This window comes from Tursiops truncatus, chromosome 14, assembly GCF_011762595.2.
Source record: "Tursiops truncatus isolate mTurTru1 chromosome 14, mTurTru1.mat.Y, whole genome shotgun sequence".
In the NCBI taxonomy this organism is placed as follows: domain Eukaryota; kingdom Metazoa; phylum Chordata; class Mammalia; order Artiodactyla; family Delphinidae; genus Tursiops; species Tursiops truncatus.
In genome coordinates, this window is record NC_047047.1 from 10,149,590 (window position 1) to 10,174,068 (window position 24,479).

The 24,479-nt window shown below is 38.5% G+C and overlaps 1 protein-coding gene across 1 annotated transcript in view; it reads left to right on the forward strand.

Moving 5' to 3' along the window:
• ACOXL (acyl-CoA oxidase like) overlaps positions 1-24,479 on the forward strand; it is a 382,696-nt gene that overhangs the window by 259,746 nt on the left and 98,471 nt on the right. The window contains 2 exon segments of the mRNA XM_073791125.1: positions 8,891-8,955; positions 8,958-9,001. Coding sequence (XP_073647226.1) covers positions 8,891-8,955; positions 8,958-9,001 — 109 coding nt within the window.

A 24,479-nucleotide genomic window follows, 5' to 3' on the forward strand; every position in this document is an offset into this window, starting at 1 on the left:
TTTGTTTTTCTCTTTCTGACCTACTTCACTCTGTATGACAGACTCTAGGTCCATCCACTTCACTACAAATAACTCAATATCGTTTCTTTTTATGACTGAGTAATATTCCATTGTATATATGTGCCAATCTTCTTTATCCATTCATCTGTCAATGTACACTTACGTTGCTTCCATGTCCTGGCTATTGTAAATAGAGCTGCAGTGAACATTGTGGTACATGACTCTTTTTGAATTATGGTTTTCTCAGGATATATGCCCAGGAGTGGGATTGCTGGATCGTATGGTAGTTCTATTTTTAGTTTTTTAAGGAACCTCCATGCTGTTCTCCATAGTGGCTGTATCAATTTACATTCCCCCCAACAGTGCAAGAGGGTTCCCTTTTCTCCAAACCCTCTCCAGCATTTGTTCTGTATAGATTTTTTGATCATGGCCATTCTGACTGGTGTGAGGTGATACCTCATTGTAGTTTTGATTTGCATTTCTCTAATGATTAGTGATGTTGAGCATCCTTTCATGTGTCTATTGGCAATCTGTATATCTTCTTTGGAGAAATATCTATTAAGGTATTCTGCCCATTTTTGGATTGGGTTGTTTGTTTTTTTTGATATTGAGCTGCTTGTAAATTTTGGAGATTAATCCTTTGTCAGTTGCTTCATTTGCAAATATTTTCTCCCATTCTGAGGGTTGTCTTTTCGTCTTGTTTATGGTTTCCTTTGCTGTGAAAAAGCTTTCAGTTTCATTAGGTCCCATTTCTTTATTTCTGGTTTTATTTCCATTTCTCTAGGTGGTGGGTCAAAAAGGATCTTTCTGTGATTTATGTCATAGAGTGTTCTGCCTATGTTTTCTTCTAAGAGTTTGATAGTGTCTGGCCTTACATTTAGGTCTTTAATCCATTTTGAGTTTATTTTTGTGTATGATGTTAGGGAGTGTTCTAATTTCATTCTTTTACATGTAGCTCTCCAGTTTTCCCAGCACACTTATTGAAGAGGCTGTCTTTTCTCCATTGTATATTCTTGCCTCCTTTATCAAAGATAAGGTGACCATATGTGCGTGGATTTATCTCTGGGTTTTCTATCCTGTTCCACTGATCTATATGTCTGTTTTTGTGCCAGTACCATACTGTCTTGAATACTGTGGCTTTGTAGTATAGTCTGAAGTACAGGAGCCTGATTGCTCCAGCTCCATTTTTCTTTCTCAATATTGCTTTGGCTATTTGGGGTCTTTTGTGTTGCCATACAAATTGTGAGATATTTTGTTATAGTTCTGTGAAAAATGCCATTGGTAGTTTGATAGGAATTACTTTGAATCTGTAGATCGCGTTGGGTAGTATAGTCATTTTCACAATGTTGATTCTTCCAATCCAAGAACATGATATATCTCTACATCTGTTTGTATTATCTTTAATTTCTTTCATCAGTGTCTTATAGATTTCTGCATACAGGTCTTTTGTCTCCTTAGGTAGGTTTATTCCTAGGTATTTTATTCTTTTTGCTGCAATGGTAAATGAGAGTGTTTCCCTAATTTCTCTTTCATATTTTTCATCATTAGCATATAGGATTGCAAGAGATTTCTGTGCATTAATTTTGTATCTTGCTAAGTTACCAAATTCATTGATTAGCTGTAGTGGTTTCCTGGTAACATCTTTAGGATTCTGTATGTATAGTATCATGTCATCTGCAAACAGTGACAGCGTTACTTCTTCTTTTCTGATTTGGATTCCTTTTATTTCTTTTTCTTCTCTGATTGCTGTGGCTAAAACTTCCAAAACTATGTTGAATAGTAGTGGTGAGAGTGGGCAACCTTGTCTTGTTCCTGATTTTAGTGGAAATGGTTTCAGTTTTTCACCATTGAGAACAATGTTGGCTGTGAATTTGTCATATATGGCCTTTGATATGTTGAGGTAAGTTCCTTCTATGCCTACTTTCTGGAGGGTTTTTATCATAAATGGTGTTGAATTTTGTCTAAAGCTTTCTCTGCATCTACTGAGATGATCATATGGTTTTTCTCCTTCAAGTTGTTAATATGGTGTATCACATTGATCGATTTGCATATATTGAAGAATCCTTGCCTTCCTGGGGTAAACCCCACTTGATCATGGTGTATGATCCTTTTAATGTGCTGTTGGATTCTGTTTGCTGGTATTTTGTTGAGGAGCATTTGCATCTATGTTCATCAGTGATATTGGCCTGTAGTTTTCTTTCTTTGTGACATCTTTGTCTGGTTTTGGTATTAGGGTGACAGTGGCCTCATAGAATGAGTTTGGGAGTGTTCCTTCTTCTGCTATATTTTGGAAGACTTTGAGAAGGATAGGTGTTAGCTCATCTCTAAATGTTTGATAGAATTCACCTGTGAAGCCATCTGGTCCTGGGGTTTTGTTTGTTGGAAGATTTTTCATCACAGTCTCAATTTCAGGGCTTGTGATTGGCCTGTTTATATTTCTTATTTCTTCCTGGTTCAGTTTTGGAAGGTCGTGCTTTTCTAAGAATTTGTCCATTTCTTCCAGGGTGTCCATTTTATTGGCATGTAGTTGCTTGTAGTAATCTCTCATGATCCTTTGTATTTCTGCAGTGTCTGTTGTTGCTTCTCCTTTTTCATTTCTAATTCTATTTATTTGAGTCTTCTCCCTTTTTTTTTCTTGATGAGTCTGGCTAGTGGTTTATCAATTTTGTTTAATTTCTCAAAGAACGAGCTTTTAGTTTAATTGATCTTTGCTCTCATTTCCTTCATTTCTTTTTCATTTATTTCTGATCTGATCTTTATGATTTCTTTCCTTCTGCTAACTTTGGGGTATTTTTGTTCTTTCTCTAATTGCTTTAGGTGTAAATTTCGGTTATTTGAGATTTTTCTTGTTTCTTGAGGTAGTATTGTATTGCCATAAACTTCCCTCTTTGAACTGCTTTTGCTGCATTCCATAGGTTTTGGGTTGTCATGTTTTCATTGTCATTTGTGTCTAGGTATTTTTTGGTTTCCTCTCATTTCTTTAGTGATCTCTTGGTTATTAAGTAGTATATTGTTTAGCCTCCAGGTGTGTGTATTTTTTACAGATTTCGTCGTGTAATTGACATCTAGTCTCATAGTGTTGTGGTCGGAGAAGATACTTGATATGATTGCAATTTTCTTAAATTTAAGAAGGCTTGATTTGTGACCCAAGATATGATCTATCCTGGAGAATGTTCCATGAGCAGTTGAGAAGAAAGTGTATTCTGTTGTTTTTGGATGGAATGTCCTATAACTGTCAGTTAAGTCCATCTTGTTTAATGTATCATTTAAAGCTAGTGTTTCCTTGTTTAATTCATTTTGGATGATCTGTCCATTGGTGAAAGTGGGGTGTTACCGTCTCCTATTCTTCTTGTGTTACTGTAAATTTCCCCTTTTATGGCTGTTAGCATTTACCTTGTGTTTTGAGGTGCTCCTATGTTGGGTGCATAAATATTTACAATTGTTATATCTTCTTGGATTGATCCCTTGATCATTATGGAGTGTCCTTCTTTGTCTCTTGTAATAGTGTTTATTTTAAAGTCTATTTTGTCTAATATGAGAACTGCTACTCCAGCTTTCTTTTGATTTCCAGTTGCATGGAATATCTTTTTCCATCCCCTCACTTTCAGTCTGTATGTCCCTAGGTCTGAAGTGGGTCTCTTGTAGACAGCATATATACGGGTCTTGTTTTTGTATCCACTCAGCCATTTTGTGTCTTTTGGTTGGAGCATTAATTCATTTACATTTAAGGTAGTTATCAATATGTATGTCCCTATTACCATTTTCTTAATTGTATTGGGTTTGTTATTGTAGGTCTTTTCCTTCTGTCTTGTTTCCTGCCTAGAGAAGTTCCTTTAGCATTTGTTGTAAAGTTGGTTTTGTGGTGCTTAATTCTCTTAGCTTTTGCTTGTCTGTAAAGGTTCTAATTTTGCCTTTGAATCTGAATGAGATCCTTGCTGGGTAGAGTAATCTTGGTTGTAGGTTCTTCACTTTCATCACTTTAAATATGTCCTGCCACTCCCTTCTGGCTTGCAGAGTTTCTGCTGAAAGATCAGCTGTTAACCTTATGGGGATTCCCTTGTATGTTATTTGCTGTTTTTCCCTTGCTGCTTTTAATATTTTTTCTTTGTATTTAATTTTTGGCAGTTTGATTAATATGTGTCTTGACGTGTTTCTCCTAGATTTATCCTGTATGGGACTCTCTGTACTTCCTGGATTTGACTGACTGTTTCTTTTCCCATGTTAGGGAAGTTTTCAACAAGAATCTCTTCAAATATTTTCTCAGACCCTTTCTTTTTCTCTTCTTCTTCTGTGACCCCTATAATTCAAATGTTGGTGCATTTACTGTTGTCCCAGAGGTCTCTGAGACTGTCCTCAATTCTTTTCATTCTTTTTTCTTTATTCTGCTCTGCAGTAGTTATTTCCACTATTTTATCTTCCAGGTCACTTATCCATTCTTCTGCCTCAGTTATTCTGCTATTGATTCCTTCTAGAGAATTTTTAATTACATGTATTGTGTTGTTCATCATTGTTTGTTTGCTCTTTAGTTCTTCGAGGTCCTTGTTAAACGTTTCTTGCCTTTTCTCCATTCTATTTACAAGATTTTGGATCATCTTCACTGTCATTACTCTGAATTCTTTTTCAGGTAGACTGCCTATTTCCTCTTCATTTGTTTGATATGATGCGTTTTTGTTTTTGTTTGTTTTTTTTTGCGGTACGCGGGCCTCTCACTGTTGTGGCCTCTCCCGTTGTGAAGCACAGGCTCCGGACACGCAGGCTCAGCGGCCATGGCTCATAGGCCCAGCTGCTCCACGGCACGTGGGATCTTCCCGGACCGGGACATGAATTCGTGTCCCCTGCATCGGCAGGTGGACTCTCAACCACTGCACCACCAGGGAAGCCCGGTCTGATGGGTTTTTACCTTGCTCCTTCATCTGCTGTGTGTTTCTCTGTCTTCTCATTTTGCTTAACTTACTGTGTTTGGGGGTCTCCTTTTCACAGGCTGCAGGTTCGTAGTTCCCGTTATTTTTGCTGTCTACCCCCAGTGGGTAAAGATGGTTCAGTGCTTTGTATAGGGTTCCTGGTGGAGGGGACTTGTGCCTGTGTTCTGGTGGATGAGGCTGGATCCTGTCTTTGTGGTGGGCAGGACTTCATCTGATAGTGTGTTTTGGGGTGCCTGTGACCTTATTATGATTTTAGGCAGCCTCTCTGCTAACGGGTTGGGTTGTGTTCCTGTCTTGCTAGTTGTTTGGCATAGGGTGTCCAGCACTGTAGCTTTCTGGTCATTGAGTGGAGCTGGGTCTTAGTGTTGAGATGGAGATCTCTGGGAAGAGTTTTCGCCGTTTGATATTATGTGGAGCTAGGAGGTATCTTGTGGACCAGTGTCCTGAATTTGGCTCTCCCACCTCAGAGGCACAGGCCTTATACCTGGCCAGGGCACCAAGACCCTTTCAGCCACACGGCTCAGAAGAAAAAGGAGAAAAAAGAAAGGAAGGAAGGAAAGGAGGGCGGGAAGGAGGGAGGGAGGGAAAGAAAGAAAGAGAGCAACCAAACCAAAAAACAAATCCACCAATAATAACAAGTGCTAAAAACTATACTAAAAAAAAACCCCGGAGCTTCCCTGGTGGCACAGTGGTTGAGGGTTTGCCTGCCGATGCAGGGGACACGGGTTCGTGCCCCTGTCTGGGAAGATCCCACATGCTGCGGAGCGGCTGGGCCCGTGAGCCATGGCCGCTGAGGCTGCGTGTCCGGAGCCTGTGCTCCACAACGGAAGAGGCCACAACAGTGAGAGGCCCGCGTACCGAAAAAAAAGAAAAAAAAAAAAACAACCCTGACAGACAGATCCCTAGGACAAATGGTAAAAGCAAAGCTATACAGACAAAAATTGCACAAAGAAGCATACGCATACACACTGACAAAAAGAGAAAAAGGAAAAATATATATATATCTTTTGGGAAGTCTGAGGTCTTCTGCCAGCATTCAGTAGGTGTTCTGTAGGAGTTGTTCCACATGTAGATGTATTTCTGATGTATTTTGGGGGAGGAAGTTGATCTCCACGGCTTACTCCTCCACCACCTTGAAGGCCTCCCCTTGTCTAATATCTTTACTGGTTTTTGTATCAGGGTGATGCTGGCCTCATATAATGAGTTCAGAAGTGTTCCTTTCTCTTCGATATTTTGGGGTAGTTTGAGAAAGATGGGTGTTACTTGTTCTTTAAATTTTTGGTAGAATTCACCTATGAAGCCACCTTGTCCTGGACTTTTGTTTGTTGGGAGTTTTTTTAGTTTGTTTGGTTCTTTTACTGATTCAATTTTATTACTCGTAATTAGTCTGTTCATATTTTCTATTTCTTCTTCATTCGGTCTTGAAAGAGCATACGTTTCTAGGACTTTATCCATTTCTTCTAGGTTGTCCATTTTATTGGCGTATGATTGTATTGTTTTCCATTCTCGTGACAGGTAGACACCTCGGATATTAACAGGTTTTCACTCCTCTGAGCAGAACTTCCGTGAACATTTGTATACAAGTGTTTTCATGAATGTGTTTTTATTTCTCTAAGGCAAATAGTAGGAATGGAATTGCTGAGTCATGGGTTACGTGTATTTAGTTTTATGAGAAACTGATAACTTTTTCCAGTGTGGTTTTACGGTTCTACAGTCCATCAACAAGTATGAGAGTTCTGGTTACTCCTTATCCTTGTCAACATTTGAAGTTGTCAGTCTATTTAGTTTCAGTCATTCTGGTGGATTTATTATGCTACCTCATTGTGGTTTCCATTTGCAGCTTCCTGATGACTCATGATGTACCTTTGAATTTAATTTAAATTTTATTTAAATTTAGAGTCATTTTGACCTTCTTGTGAAATACAAGGAGGTTGCCCTTAGTGATTTTCCTACTTTTAAGATACTCTGCCTAGTCTTCTATGCTGGGTGAGCTCCTAGAGCCATGTGGCACAGTCATGCTTGGTAGGTGACTATGATAGGGTGGGTGGATGAAGTCCACTTCCTGTGGTGCATGCTGTTCACAACCTCAGGTGGACAGCGTTCTACAATAAATATCCCAGGAAAGGTAGTTTCTAATAACAACATTCACAGTCTCCATGTTTCATAGTAACAGTCCCTGGAATGACTAAAACATGCTTTTCAGTAGAATATGAAAGTTCTTTACAGCTTTTGTGAAATAGTTTGAAACAGAAACCCAATCTTCTAAAGACTAGATTCAGAATAAGTATTGATATAATTTAAATTACCGTGAAACTGGCATGTAAGTAACCTCCCATCTTACTTGTCTAAATGGAGGATGATTCTCAAAAGCACTGTATCAGTGCTTCTTAATATTTCTCTTGTGGCTTCTGATTAAGCAACAACAAGCTACGTGTAGGTTTTAAATTTTAATTAAAGAGAATCTAAATTATTTGGGTCTTATAATAACTTACTTCCCAAAGATCTGGGGGAAGGGGAGGGCAAAGGGGTAGCTGAGATATGGGAAACCCTAACTGTGAATTAACTCCTTAGTTAATTCTAAGTTCGAAAGACAGAAGTTTCATGGAGGGTTAGGGGGACAAAATCACCCCAAAAGGCAGAGTTGCATGATGAAAAGCTCCAAGAGTTTTTGAGGGAGATTTGGGTGTTTTGAGTCTGTTTGTGCCTAAATCTCTTAACTCCCATGTGCCTCAGTTTCCTCATTTGCCATATGGGGAAGATGGAAATTACTTCCTGCTGAAGAAAGTCACCGTCTCTGTGACACGCTCTACCCTGCGCTTGTCCACACCCCTCTCACTGCCCTCTGGGGCTCCTCTTCCCTTCAATACGGGCATCCCCTGAGACAACACTGAGCTTGAACGTGTTCTGCCTCTGTGACCTTGAGCAGGTTACTGAATCTTGCAGAGCCTCAGATTCTCCCAACTGTATATTGGTTAATTGTAGTATCCACATCACAGAATTATTGAGATTATTGAATAATTCACAGCAATAGTTAGCAATAAATACATAATGTATTTGAGAAATATTATTCATTGCCAAGTACTTTGTGACAGATATATTTGACTACTACTATTCATTTATAATCACTGTTATAACAAATGTCCAACAATGTTGGGTAAATTATTATAAACCTACTTCATGAAAATTATATAGCTGTTAATGAAGGAAGACTATGTAAAATATTAAACACTATTTTAATACAATAGTAAGTGGTATAAATTATTAGGTATAAAATAAGCTACAAGGATATATTGTACAACACAGGGAATATAGCCAATATTTTATAATAACTAAATGGAGTATAACCTTTAAAAATTGTGAATCGGGCTTCCCTGGTGGCGCAATGGTTGAGAGTCCACCTGCCGATGCAGGGGACACAGGTTCGTGCCCTGGTCTGGGAAGATCCCACATGCCGTGGAGCGGCTGGGCCCATGAGCCATGGCCGATGAGCCTGCGCCTCCGGAGCCTGCGCCTCCGGAGCCTGTGCTCCACAATGGAAGAGGCCACAACAGTGAGAGGCCCGCGTACCGCAAAAGAAAAAAAAAAAAAAATTGTGAATCATTATATTGTACACCTGTAACATACAATATTGTACATCAGGTACACTTCAATAAATTTTTTTTAAAAGCTAAATAAAATATTCTTTAAAAGATTAAAAAAGCCATAAGTGGAAAAAGCAGTAAACCAAATTATCCTTATATCACGAGGATGACCACATAGAATAACTAGATCCAAGCATTCATCCAAAAAATAGCGAGAAGAGGCACAAAATACAGCAAGTAAGAGATGCAAGGGGATGATTACGTGTACTTACACTACTTATCTATTGGGAGGAAATTCTTTTTGAAGATACAAACCCTATTTCTTTCAAATTGAAATTCTTTGGTGAGGCCAAAGTAATAATGATGGTCACTGTGTTTTTCCTTCAGTTTCCTGGCGTTTAACATGGACACAGTCGGTAATCTCGCCTTTCTGTTGAAAGCAGTCAATTTTCATGAAGGGTTCTTCAGCGGGGTTTGGTGGTCCGGATTTATTATAAGGTAAAGATACATTGTGTTATATTTTTCCTTTTGGTGTTTAAGGCATATTCTTGCTGGTGAACTATCTGCTAATGTAATACAGGATGAGTCAGCGTAATTACAAGCTTCTGGAAATGGCTAGAATTTCTACAAGCCATTTTGCATGACAGCCTTGCTCGCTTTGGAGGCCCTGATGCTAGTGATTATCTCTTGTGCGGCATCTTTTAGAATTTTACCTGCAAGTGTCGTTTGGCTGCCATGGGAGTTGATGAGTGGGGTAATTTTGAACCGTTATTGGAATTGAAGAGTCATTGTCTGGATGTAATAGTGAATACATTGTTTTCTTGGTGGGGGGCGTGCATCAGGCACATGTGAAAATTAACCATTGAATTAGCCTGAGATGCACTCTATTTCCTATTAAAATGCCCATGACGTTCTGCAAAAACATAAAACTTCTTATCAGCATTGATAAGAAATCTAGAGGGAATTTGCACCAAGTACTGTACCAATGGGGTTGGTTTGAGGAAACACCCCCGCCCCAGCAATATCTGTTTCATCTCCTCATCCCAACATGGAATAGACAACAAGACCCCAAGAGAAGGCTTTACTTATCCCACTTTCTACCCAGGCTCAGGACCTCAGGGCTACCATAACCTGAAGTCAGACCACGGCTCCCCTTCTGCAAAGGAATTATGTTCCAAGAGGACCAGAATTGGGTCCCATGAAACTCTCCCCCTTCAGTTTGTCTCTTTTTATATTGATTCCAAGATTACATCTCCCAGTACAACACAGAGCGGGAGGAGGATGAATGGCACATGGGGATGGGTAGTCTCTTCGGAAATGCTCTGCGGCAGAAGAGCCCTGGGAGCAGAAATGGTCAAAATCCACCTTGTGAAACAGAGAGACTGATGAGTACCTGCTGGAAGTTGGGCCAGGTTTGTGCAAACCACTCCATCCTTCAGTTGTAGGTCTGAGGAGAGTTCCTGCCAGATGCCCAGGACACATCCAGGTGGGTTTAAGTCTCTCCACATTCCCTGCCTTATCAAACATGGAGCCAGCCAAAGTAAGAGAAGGATGTGATCAAAGGCAAAGATGCACTTATAAGCAGAACTAACAATGGAGAAAATGTAATCTATGAACTAGCTTTCCAAGACTGTAGAAGTAAAGGATAAAGATGAAATGGCATGGGGACTTCGCTGGTGATGCAGTGGTTAAGAATCCGCCTGCCAATGTAGGGGACACGGGTTTGAGCCCTGGTCTGGGAAGATTCCACATGCCGTGGGGCAACTAAGCCCGTGTGCCACATCTGCTGAGCCTGTGCTCTAGAGCCTGTGCTCTAGAGCCTGTGAGCTACAACTACTGAGCCTGTGTGCCTAGAGCCCATGCTCTGCAACAAGAGAAGCCACCACAATGAGAAGCCTGTGTACCACAGTGAAGATTAGCCCCCACCCGCTGCAACTAGGGAAAGCCCACGCGCAGCAGTGAAGACCCAACACAGCTAAAAATAAATTAATTAATTTAAAAAAATGATGAAATGGCATGAGATGATAATCAACACAGAGTGAAAATAGTAGAAATACAACCCATGGATAAGAAATATTCCTGAAATATTCCTGAAAATGCTGGAACAAAAGGAGCAGAATTATAATAACCAACAGAAAAGAAATATATTTTTCTTAGTGTAAAAAAAAATCAAGATTTTAATAGGATAAAAACCATACCTGGATATAGCTTGCAAATGCAGAGTAAAGAGAATTTCATTAAAGCAACCAGACAGAAAATAATAGTTTACCAACAAATGGAAAAAAACAAGCTTAACTTAAATCTTTATTCACCATCTCCAAATGGAGTAAGACCTGCTCCTCTAAAGAGGAAACTCATGATCTAAGCATACCATTCCAAACCAAATTTAATTCATGAGTACAAGCAGTGGAAAGATATCTTCAGAAATCTAAGAATCAGAAGCAATTTCACTTCCTTGGCCTTCCTTGAAACTTATTCACAGACCTACTCAATAAGACATGAAAAAGAATTAAAAGTAATAACTTGAAAATAAGGAAGTCAAGATATAAAAGGATCAATGGTCCATGTGAATCAGCCTACGAATAATTATGTGTTTTAAAAAATTAGTTCCAGAGTTAAATACATAAGCTAAAAAGTGTTTTTGGAAAAAAAACATGAATTAAAAAAAACCTTTGTGTCATTGGTTCTATAATAGAATGGTTCCTAAAATATTTTAAGGTAAGATAAAAAAAACTAAAGTAAAGTAAAAACATGCTCAATTTCTTACTTTAATTGCAGGGTAGGCAAAAGGCATTGTTTTGTTTGATCATTAGAGAAAAACATAGGTTAAAATATATGTTTCATTACATTAAAAGTCAACATGATTTCCTTCCCATTTAGGTTATCACAGAGCATTGAGTGGAGTTCCCTGTGCTATACAGTATGTTCTCAATAGTTATCTATTTTATACATAGTATCAATAGTGTATATATGACAATCACAATCTCCCAATTCATCCTACCCCCCCTTCCTCCTTGGTATCCATACATTTGTTCTCTTTATCTGTGCCTCTATTTCTGCTTTGTCAATAAGATCGTCTACATCAACTTTTTCAGATTCCACATATATGTTAATATATGATGTTTGTTTTTCTTTTTCTGACTTACTTCACTCTGTATGACAGTGTCTAGGTCCATCCACGTCTCTACAAATGACCCAATTTCGTTCCTTTTTATGGCTGAGTAATATTCCACTGTATCTATATATACCACATCTTCTTTATCCATTCCTTTTTTCTCTCTTTTTTTTTGTTTTTGTTTTTGTTTGTTTTTTTTTGCGGTACATGGGCTTCTCACTGTTGTGGTCTCTCCTGTTGCGGAGCACAGGCTCCCAACGCGCAAGCTTGGTAGCCATGGCTCACGGGCCCAGCCGCTCCGCGGCATGTGGGATCTACCCAGACCAGGGCTCAAACCCGTGTCCCTTGCATTGGCAGGCAGACTCTCAACTGCGCCACCAAGGAAGCCCTATCCATTCCTCTCTTGATGGACATTTATGTTGTTTCCATGTCCTGGCTATTGTAAATAGTGCTGCAATGAATATTGGGGTGCATGTGTCTTTTTGTAAAATTTATTTATCTTATTTATTCATTTTTGGCTGCATTGGGTCTTTGTTGTTGCGCACAGGCTTTCTCTAGGGCGAGTGGGAGCTATTCTTTTCTGCAGAGCATGGGCTTCTCATTATGGTGGCTTCTCTTGTTGCAGAGCACAGGCTCTAGGAGCACGGGCTTCAGTAGTTGTGGCGTGCAGGCTCAGTAGTTGTGGCACATGAGCTTAGTTGCTCCACAGCATGTGGGATCTTCCTGGACTGGGCACGAACCCGTGTCCCCTGCATCGACAGGCGCACTCTCAACCACTGTGCCACCAGGGAAGCCCAGAATATGTTTTTTAAAAAGCATTTAAGAAATGATAAACCTTGTACTCATGTTAATTATCTGAGTTACTACCATTAGTGTAACCATTTTAATAGTCAATTCAATTAAATATTCATTAAACAATACAGTTTTCTAGGGCTAAGCATGCGAAGACTACAAAGATTATTAAGATATGCTCCTACCTTGGGATAAGTCCACTAGTTATAGCCCAGGGCAGAATGAAATAAGTACTAAATTATGACAGAACCTACAAGCTTAGGGAAAAGAATTCTGACTTCTACATTTAAGTTTGTATTTTTGGCTCAGCTTTTTGTTCAGCTAGCTCTATGTTGGCTTACGTCTACCTACATTAATTTGGTGGATCTGGAAATAAAATGACCTGGTCAGCAGTTTGAACATCTGACCCAAATGGGGTCTGGAGAATAGTCCTCGAATGGTGTCCAAAGGTGGGTGATTTCATCTAGAATGCCAAGATCTTGTAAAAATAACCATGTGATTTGGTTCAGGATCTTTTCAAGAAGCAAAAATAGGAGTGGGCTCCGGAAGTCTGCTTTTCTTTTGTTTTATAGTAAATACTCTTTAATTTTCCTCAAATGCACATTTTATTTTGGAGACACTTAGCTCACATGCGTTAGATAGCCCATCTCCCTCTTACCCTGGAGGGAGCACTAAGGGCTAGAAGTTCACAGAGTTAGAGAGTCAAGACCCCTAAGTCCTCACGAAAGACCTATCATCTGATACTGCCTTTCCCTCCTTGGTGCAGCCAGAATTTAACTTAAAATGGAGCCAGGAAATGTCCTTCTGTGTGGTGGTGGCCATGGAGGGAGCCCAGCCCCATGGCTTGTCTTGGAAGCTCCACTCCCCCAGCTTTCTAAAATCCTGCTGCAAACGTTGTTCATCAGGGTCACTATATCACTTCCCCATTAGTGGTGGGAGGGTGACAATAAACAATGACTTGTCACTTTGAGAATATTTTATTAAGGACTTCATTTTACAGAGAAAAATCTAGGGAAGAAAAATGTATCCCCTGAGTAATCAATATGTTTAACAGATGACTATTTTCAAATGTGGGTAACAAAAATTGGGCAGGTAGAGGGATGATGATTCAGGTGGGATGAAGACTGTTCTGGTTACCCAGTTTATTCATGTCTGTCTCTCATCACCTGTAATATTCTTCTACTGCACTGGTGGTTTCCCCATTTCAGGGTGTGTAGGAATCACCTGGAAAAGAATGATTTTAAAAATCTGATTCATGTTGCCCTCCTCCACACTGCAAGGCTGAGTCAAAAGGGAAAGGGAAGTGGTTTGTAAATGAATATCATGAATCATCCTCAAAATTCGGGGGCAGTCAGCTCACTTGGAAACAACTACCCTAAGTTATTTTTTCTCATTCAGAATTTGAGGTCTGGTTGGAGAAGAACTGGTGGAGGCTGGAAATAAGGTTTTCGGAGATGTAACTTTATAGAGCTTTCTGTTTAGAAAAGTGACAGTCACCTACCGTCTTTATTGTTGTGGTCAGTGCAGCCTGACTGCTGTGTGTGTGTGTGTGTGTGTGTGCACACGTGTGTGTGTGAGAGAGAGAGAGAGACTCTAAAGCTCTTTAGATCTTTAGAATATAATGAAATCATAGTACCTCTGAAGGCTATCTTTCTAACAGATGATGCCAGTTATTCTGTTAGAATTTTAGACTAACAGTTTCTTTGCCCAGGCCACCTGGTTGGCATATGGAATCTTATGTGAGTTCTTGTCTGCAGAAAATGTGAGCTGTCTGTATCAGTGATTGGATGGCACACACATGGCGTGTGCTGGAGGTCAGGCTGCCAGAATCTCATCAGTCACATGTCCTCAGGAGCTTTGGTCCAGTGATGTCTGGTAGATCCAGAGAGGAGCTGGAAAATGCCATTGTCGATGAACCCAAAGAGAATATCTGGTCTGCTTTGCTTGTACTTCTCGGAGAGTTTCAGAGTGGAGACAGGAATCAGAGAGTAACAGCAGCTGGGTTGTGTTTGTTACATTTTTAAAAGCCAATACAGCAACCTGAAGAGCAGATGTTTTACTGAAAATCTCATGGTACAGAAATGCCAAGAGCTTTATTCCAGAGACAGATCATCAAAGACAGGAAACAGGATTAGAAACCAAATTTCCTGAGTTCCTGGTTTGCATTGATCTTGCATCTTCTAACTCCTGTGGTCAAGTTGGGCTGGGAAGATGACCAGCAGACCAGAGCAACCTGGTGGAGGGGCCTTTTTGTCTTCAGAGCACTGGGTGCTGCCTATGCAGTGGCCACTTTATGCAAAAGTAAGGCTTCGCTGCTGACCGGGGCTTGAAATTCCTTTAATGGGGAACATATACCCATTTCTCAGTGAGAGCTAAGGCTTAAACTCCTGCAACTCAGCGAGGGGGAAAGAGTGACTGACTTCCACATCCCAGTAGCTGTACATGGTGTGAGGAAGGGGTAGGTGGTGGTCTGAGAGACCCCAGAGTGGACAGGCAGGAAGATCCGAGGCTGCCTGTGCCTACCTCCTGTGTGCCGTGCTCCTAAGGCTTAGCTTGGCACTTCCCTCTCTGTTGTTTCTGGTCATAGGAAATGTTTCTGTTCTGTGATGCTTTCCTCTCTCTTATTCTGGTTACGTTAAATCCAGTTAATACTAGGAGTTGCATTTTCTCTTTCCCCCTCACTTCTAACTTCCTCCATCTTTCTCTCAAAGAGATCACCTAAATTCTCTTCCTAGGGAAGCCTATTATGGGTAGGGAATGGAAAGGAAAGAAAGAAGAGGAAGTGATGAGAAGGAAAAGGAAGAGGAAGTTATATTTCTAATAACTGCATGGGCAGTGCAGTCATTTCCTTTTTGTGTGAGAGCTAGAAGGGTCCCTCAGGAGGCAACCTGAGGACCAAAAAGGTTAGTGGTTTCTTCAAGGGAATGCAGTCACCAAGAGCAAAGAGGAGACTCACATTTGGTTATGCAAATATACTATTTTTTTCCTTAAACTTTCACCCACTATTTTAGTAATCCTCTATGGATCTTTCTGGAAATAATACTGTGGTGTTTATTACTGGGAATTCTATTTCTCTCATTCCTGCTACATTCCTTTATTAGAAGCAAGAACTGTCCCTTCTCCTCCAATGATTTAATGATTTATCTATTCAATTAATTATTATTTATATCAGTGTGGATTAATGGATATTTATTGTATTTTTGGGCTACGTCCAATTCTACCATATTTTATTTTCTTGCTCTAATTGTCCCAGCTGTGGCCATTGAGATTTCCTTCAGTTTAACTAGCCCCTGTATCTCTTTGATATGTCCCCATCTTTTTTTTTTTTTTGAAACGCTTCCTTATTTTTTGGTACCATAAAATGTTCCAGGCTCATCTCATATTTTCCCAGCTCAACCTGTAATCAACCATTTCTCCAAGAGTCCCTGGTTCCTTTTATTGGAGAATAGTATTTAAAAATCAATATCTGGTTGCTGAGTATGCTAATTGCTACTGGAGTGTCACTACTTCTAGGCTTGTTCTAAGCTAGAAAATAGGTATAGGTTTACTCACTCACACATTCTCACACAGATTTGTATGCGCGGATATTAGAAACCATGAGTTTATACTGGTAGTTCTGATTCCAATCCCAAACGACAAGCATTCCCTCTTTCCTATTTGTAACTTCTTTCTCTGAGAAAGTGAGAAATCTGGCTTTCGTTGTCTACTATGTTTACTTATTTGATCTTCCCTAGTATGCACATTAAGTAGTTTCAGAATTGCTAACCCATCTCTCTGTGAGAAACACATTTACAAGTAGAATACAGTATTTGTCTTTGTGAACTTAGCTTACGGTATCTAATCAAAGAAGTATTTCCAAAATTACGTTGACTCGTTCTTTCCTTCTCCTTCAGTGAGACTGTGTTATTCATTTGCAACACAGTTAGGTTCATTTGTGGCTATTTGTATTCTACTCTGGGATCTCCGAACATCCTGGTGGATTTGAATCCATTCATGTTTTGGCTACATGAAACATTACTAAGTTTCTAAGAATCAAAGCTGTACAAAAAGTATACTCAGAACTGTCACTCCTTCCTCACCCCTACATCCCCACTTCCATTCTTCTCTTTTTTCCCCACATACCTCCAATAGATGAGCAGACTATTTAGTTTTTGACTTATCCTTCCTTTATTTCTTTCACACAAATAATCAGATACATTTGTATTTTCTTATATTGTTTTCTCTCTTTCATGAAGGATCGCATACTATAGATACTCTTCTGTATTTTTTTTTTCCCTCTTAACCATATGTCCTGGAAAGCATTCTACATCAGTTCATAGAGATCTACCTTATCTTTTTTTTTTTTTTTTTTTTTTTTTTGCGGTACGTGGGCCTCTCACTGTTGTGGCCTCTCTCGTTGCGGAGCAACAGGCTCCGGACGCGCAGGCTCAGCGGCCATGGCTCACGGGCGCAGCCGCTCCGCGGCATGTGGGATCTTCCCAGACCAGGGCACGAACCCGTGTCCCCTGCATTGGCAGGCAGACTCTCAACCACTGCGCCACCAGGGAAGCCCGACCTACCTTATTCTTAAACAAACAAACAGAAAAACAGCAGAATAATACACTGTATGGATGTATCATAGCTTACTCAACCCCTCTTTATTGTATGCATATGAAATTTAGTATTGCTTAAGGTGTACCTTTAGGGTGGATTTCTGGAAGTGTGATTGCTGGGTCCAAAGGGAAGTGCATATGTAGTTTGGTTAAGTATTGTCAAATTATCCCTCAGGAAGGTTGTACCAGTTTGCATTCTCCCCAGCAACGTTTGTTTCTTCACAGCCTCATCAACAGAATGTGTTCTCATACTTTTTATTTTTCCCAATTTGATAGGTGAGAAATTATATCTATATTGGTCTAAGTCCCTTCTCTAATTATGAGTGAGTTTGCATAGTTTTTCGTCTATGTGAAAGCTATTTTAACATATTTTTCAGGTATTATTTGTTCATATTAGCTTCCCATTTATCCATAGGGATTTCAGTATTTTTGTACAATAATTTTCTATATTAAGGATCTTATACCTTTGTCATATTGCAAAAATTTCTTCCAGTTTGTCACTTGTCTTTTGACATTGTTCATGGTAATTTTTGCCATGCAAAAAGGTGTTTAACTTCTGTGTAGTCAAATGGATTTTAACAGAGAGAAAGCCTTTCCCTACATTTAGGTTAAAGAAGAAGTTACCACATGGGAACCTCAATCTTAATGTCCTGAGGAGTCATCAGATAGAGTTTGGGACTGTCAGAAAGACTGAAAATTGAAGGGGAAAATTTAAAAAAAGGGAGCCATAGAGAGGGAAACTTCAAAATATGTGTATTAACACTACTCAAATCTTTAACTGATATCTGAAATATGCATAGGTGGACAAGACTCCAAAGCACTCAAGGGACCTTCTATTTGAAAGGCTTAAAAAGCTGAGCAGAGAATTCAACTGTTGCCTACCACATAGGACACAGAATATATAGTTTGAGTTCTGCCCAGTTAGAGGGTATGGAAAGCTTTCCACTGGAACACCAGAAGGGCCATACCTTAGGTATAAAAAACTATGCCCCAGGAAAGGGGATTTCCTCAAGGACTACAAGTAGAATTAAAAGATACTAAAGGCAAAACCAAAAAGATTCTTCCTGACAACGAATTAAACCAAGCCTCTACAGATTCAAGTTTAACAGCATGCTGGAATAAAACTCAATACTCTTTAGAGGAAAATAACAGGATCCAGAATTAGTAGTATTTGCAGTGTCCAATGTACAATAAAATAGTACCAGACATGTGAACAAGTAGGAACATGTAATCCATAATCAAGAGAAAAATCAGTCAATAGAAAAAGACACCAAAAATAACTCCAGTATTGAAATTAGAAGACAAGCACTTTTTAAAAAATATGATGAATTTATTAAAGAGTGGACAGGACATAATAAAAGAAATTTTCAGGAGACTTTTGGAAATTTTGTATATTTTAAAAACCCAAGCAGGATAGAACTGAAAAATACAATATTATAAATAAAACATTGGGACTTCCCTGGTGGCACAGTGGTTAAGAGTCTGCCTGCCAATGCAGGGGACACGGGTTTGAGCCCTGGTCTGGGAAGATCCCACATGCCACGGAGCAACTAAGCCCATGTGCCACAACTACTGAGCCTGCGCTCTAGAGTCTGTGAGCCACAACTACTGAGCCCACATGCCAAGACTACTGAGGCCCATGCGCCTAGAGCCCATGCTCCACAACAAGAGAAGTCACCACAATGAGAAGCCTGTGCACTACAACAAAGAGTAGCCCCTGCTCGCCACATCTAGAGAAAGCCTGCACGCAGCAGCAAAGACCCAATGCAGCCAAAAAAATAAATAAATTAATTAAAAAATTAATTGGGTGGAATTAACAACAGATTGGATGCAACAGAGGAAAATGTCAGTGAACATGAAGACATCAATAGAAATCCTTTGAGCTAAAGCTCAGAGAGAAAAAGATTGATAAAAATGAACAGAGCCTTAGTGACCTGTAGGACAGAATCACACACTCTAATGTACATGCACTTGGAATCTCAGAGAAAGATAAGACAGAATGGAACAGAAAAGGTATCAGCCAATTTTTAAAGAAATGACAGCACACAAATCCAGAAAGCTCGCAAGATTCAGACAGAGAGGATGGAAACCAACCAAACAAACAAACATAAAAACAGAAGCACATCATAGTAAAACTGCTGAAAATCAAAGATAAAGAATAAATTGTAAAAGTAGCCAGAGAAGAAGGAACATTAGAAACAGAAAAGAAATGATAAGAATGATGGTTGATTTCCATTAGAAATTGTAGAGCCAGAAGACAGTGGAAAAGATGTCTCTAAAGTGCTGGAAAAAAAAAAAACACCACCAACTTTCTCCCTAGAGTTTTAGAGCCAGCAAAGATATGTATCAAAAATGATTTAAGGCATTTTCAGGTAAAGGAAAGCTGAGAAAATTTGTCATAAGCAGACCTGTACTAGAAGAAATGTTAAGGAAGTTTCTTCAAGCTGAACAAAATGAAATTGCATGGAAATTTAAACCTAAAGGAAAGATGAACAGTGAAAATGCAAAATGTGTAAGTAAATATTAATGACACCTTCCTTCTTGTTTTAAACTTTTTAGAACTCAATTGGCTATTTAAAGCAAACGTAATCGTAGTTATTTGGGTTTTTTAATGTATATGGAAGTAAAATATATGGCACCTTAGCACAAAAGATGGGATTTAAAGTACTTGGAATTATACTATTATAAGGTTCTTATGTTATGCATGAATTGTTATTAATTGAAGGCAGACTGTCATAGTAAAGAATATATATTTTAATAGAGAAGGTAAACTGAGACAAAAAAGAAAAATCCTCAGTTAATCTGGAAGAAGGCATGGAAGAAGGAACAAAAACTAATGACCTAAGGAGACAGACATACCATAGAAGTATAGTAGACTTATACCCAACATTATCAGTAACTATATTAAATGTAAATGGACTGAACATTCCCATTAAAAGGCAATTAAATTGTCATAGGGGGTTAAAAATAAGCAAAATCTCATCTATATGCTTTGAAGATAAAGATAAAGACAAGAAAAAGATATAGCTTGCAACTAGAACATGAGAGACTAAATTAATATCAGATAAAGCAAACTTTAAGACAAAGAGTATTACCAAGGATAAAGAGGGTCATTTCATGAAGATTAAAAGACCACTTCATCAAGAAGGCAATAATCTGAAATAGGTATGCACCATAACAGACATTCAAAATACATGAAGCAGGGGAACTTCCCTGACGTTCTAGGGTTTAAGCATCAATGTTCCCACTGCAGGGAGCATGGGTTCGATCCCTGGTTGGAGAACTAAGATCCCACACGCCATGTGGCCTGGCCAAAAAAAAAAAAAAAAAAGCATGAAGCAGAAATTGACAGAACCAAAGGGAGAAACAGACAAATCCAATAATTGATGAAACAAATAGACAGGAATTCAATATGGCTTAAAAGATGTGAACAACACTATCATCCAACTCTATCTATTTAGCATTTATAGACATTTATTGAAAACTACACCCAGAACTACAGTTGCTGTTCGTAAGACAAATCTCAGTAAAAAATTTAAAATATCAAAATAATACAGAATATTTTCCCTATTGATAATGGAATTAAATTAGAGATCAATAACAAAAAGATATCTGGAAAAATCTCCCAAATAAATATTTAGCAACTCATTTCTGTGAATCCAAGAAGGAGTCTCTAGGGGAGTTAGAAAATATTTCAAACTGAACGATAATGAAAGCAAAACATATCAGATTTGGTGGGTATAGTGAAAAGGGCCCTCAGAGGGAAATTTATAGATTGAAGTGTTTGTCTTAGAAAATAAAAAAACGTTTAAGTAAATGATGTAAGTTTCCACCTTAAGAGCTAGAAAAAGAAGAGCGAGGTAAGTAGCATAAAGGGAATGATAAAGATTAGAGAGAAATCGATAAAGTAGAAAATAAACTCTAGAGAAAATCAACAAACCTAAAAGTCTGTTCTTTGAAATGATTAAAAATTGGTTGATCCCCAGCAAGCCTGATCAAGAGAAAAAGAGATAAAGGACCAGCTAACAAGCTCAAGAATGAAAGAGGAAATATCATAACATGTAGGACAGAGATTAAAATACAATAAGGGAATATTATGAACAACTTTATGCACATAAATTCAAGAACTTAGAACAAATTCCTGGAAAAACACAACGTTCAAGAGCAAGCAAAAAACAAACAAACAGGGGAGCTAAAAATATCTATTAAATGAATTTAATTTGTAATGGAAACATTCTACAAAGAAAGCTCTAGGTCCAGGTGGTTTTTCTGTTGAATCCTATCAAACATTTGAAGACAAAATTATACCAGTCTTACACAAAACTCTTTCAAAAGCCCATATAATACTGATATGAGAACTAATAAGTACATTGCAAAGAAAAAATTATAAACCAATATTTTCATTACATAGGTAGAAATGTATAATAAAATATTAAAGATTGCATCCAGCGATATATATACAAAGAAAAATATGTCACCAAGTGGTGTTTTCTCCAAGAATGCAGTGTTGATTTAACATTCAAATATCAATGAAATCTACAACAAAGGAGAAAAATTATGTGATTATATAATGCAGAAAAAAATTTGACAACCTCCAACATCAGTTCATGGTTATAAAAAGTCTTAGCAAACTAGAAATAGAAACTCATTTCCTCAATTTTGAAACAGCACATCTACAGTAAACCTATAGTTAACATATCTAATGGAGAAATATTGCCCGCTTTCCTCACTAAGAGGGAGAACAAGGTGAGAATGTCCACTATCACCACTTCTATTTGACATTACACTGGAGGTCCTAGCTGTGCAACAGCTAGGCAAGAAAAAGAAATAAATGACAAATATTGTAAAGGAAGAAATATATCTGTCTTAATTTGCAGATGAAATAGTTGTTTAAATAAAAAATATGAAAGACTTTACCAAAAATACGCACAAACTCTACCAGAACTAGTAAATCAATACACGGTTACAGGATACAAACTCAGTATCCAAAATAAATTTTATTTTTATACACTATCAATAAACAATTGGAAAACAAAATGTAAAATTAAATTAAATTTATAATATCATTAAAAAACATGAAGTTCTTAGGAATATATTTTACAATAAAAATTCAAACAGTGCAAGATCTGTATATAGAAAACTATAAGACATTGCAGAAGGTAATTAAAGAAAACTTAAAGAAGTGGAAAAGTATATCATGTTTGTGCATGGAAGGATTCAGTATTGCTGTGATGTTCATTCTCCTTAAATTGGTCTTTAGAGTCAACACCATCTCAGTCAAAATCGCAGCAGGACTTTTTGTAGAAACTCACAAGCTGATTTGACAATTCATGTAGAAATACAAATAGCCTAAAATAGCCAAAACAACTATGAAAAAAGTTGAAGAAATGTGCAGGCCTTGTACTACCTGATTTTAGAGTTAATGCTAATGCTCTGATAATCCAGACAGTGTGGGATTGGCATAAAGATAAACAAATAGATCAGTAGAACACTATAGAGTCCAGAAATTGACCCACAAATATATGTTCATTTGATTTTTTTACAAAGGTACAAAGGAAATTAAATGATGAAGAGAGAAATTTTTTCAGCAAATTGTGCAACAAACAGCTAACTATCCGAACGATAAAAAAATGAACCTTGACCTATTCCTCACATAATATGCAAAAATTAATTTGAAATTGACCATAGACTTAAAGTGAAAGTGAAAACTATAAAACTTTTAGAAGAAAACGTAGGATATCATCTCTTTGGCATTGGGGTAAAAACTAAGATTTCTTAGAAAAAATATAAAAAGCACTAACCATTCAATTAAATATTGATTGATTGGAATTTTTTCAAAATTAAAAACAAATTGTTCTCCAAAAGATACCAGTAAGAAAGCAAAAAGATAAGCCATGACCTTGGAGAAATTATTTGCAACACATGTATCTGACAAAAGACTTTTATCCAGAATACATAAAGACCTCCTCTAATTTAGTAACAAAAAGACATAATCTAAGAAAAATTACACAAGAGACTTGAAAGACACTTCACAAAAGAAGATAAAAGAATGGTAATGGGGGCTTCCCTGGTGGTGCAGTGGTTGAGAGTCTGCCTGCCAATGCAGGGGACACGGTTTCGGGCCCTGGTCTGGGAGGATCCCACGTGCCACGGAGCGGCTGGGCCCCTGAGCCACAGTTGCTGAGCCTGCGCGTCTGGAGCCAGTGCTCCGCAGCGGGAGAGGCCGCGATAGTGAGGGCTCCGCGCACCGCGATGAAGAGTGGCCCCCGCTTGCTGCAGCTAGGGAGGGCCCTCGCACGGAGACGAAGACCCAGCACAGCCATAAATAAATAAATAAATAAAATTTTTTTAAAAAAGAATGGTAATGAGCACATTAAACTTTGCTCAATCTTATTAGTCATCAGGGAAATTGAAATTAAAACCACAATGATATAACATGACACACCCACTGCACTGTGTTAAACTAAAACGATTGATGAAATTCAATCATGGTGACAATATGGAACAAGGGGAACTTTCATAATTGCTGTTGGTAGTGTAAAATAGCAATACCCGTTCTGGAAAACAGTTTGGCAGCTCCTTATAAAGTTAATTATGTACCCACCCTACGACCGGCACTTTCCTCCCTAGGTATTTATCCAAGAAAAATGAAACCCTGCTCACAAAAAGACATACAAGAATGTTTATAACAGCTGTATCAATAATAGTCAAAAACTGGAAACGACCCGAATGTTCATCAGCGTGAGTCTGGATAAACCAGTTGTGGTATCTTCATACATCGGAATTGTATCCAGCAATAAAAAGGGATAAAGTACTGTTACCTGCAACCAAATAAGTGAATTTTACAGATGTTATGTGTAGTGAAAGAAGCCTGGCAGAAAAAATTAATAATGCATGATTCCATTTATATGACATTCATTCAAGAAGGGGTGAAATTAGCAGATGGTTATCTGGGGATCAGAGAGTGGGAGACTGGTACTGACAGAGAAGGAGTACAGAACAGGGTCTGGGAAATTTCTGTACCTTGGCCTGGGTGGTTACATGGTTACATACACATGTAAAAAATCATCAAGCTGTCAACTTAAGATTTATGCATCTGACTGTATGCCTCTTATTCCTCAATTAAAAAATTTAAAGATATAACTTAAGTGGTGCCTCACAGCATTTAGGTTGTTTGCATTACAGGCACTTAGCATTTTTTTGTATATGAAATTGGAAACTTAGAAGTTTCCAAGATTCAGCTGCTGAATCTTGATACACTAATTGGGGAAAAGAAGAAATGGCTAATGGCAACAACATTCACCAAGTGTCAGTTCTGTGCTAGACAGTTTTCAGTGTCACACCAAAGCACAGTTGTGGGTGCCCTGGCCAGCCAGCAGCATGGAATCCAGAGAGCATGGTGACAGATGACGGGGGAGGTCTGGGCCAGTGGCCAGGGTCACAGGAGTCTGGCAAGAGGTGAGCTATTGAGGGCTGC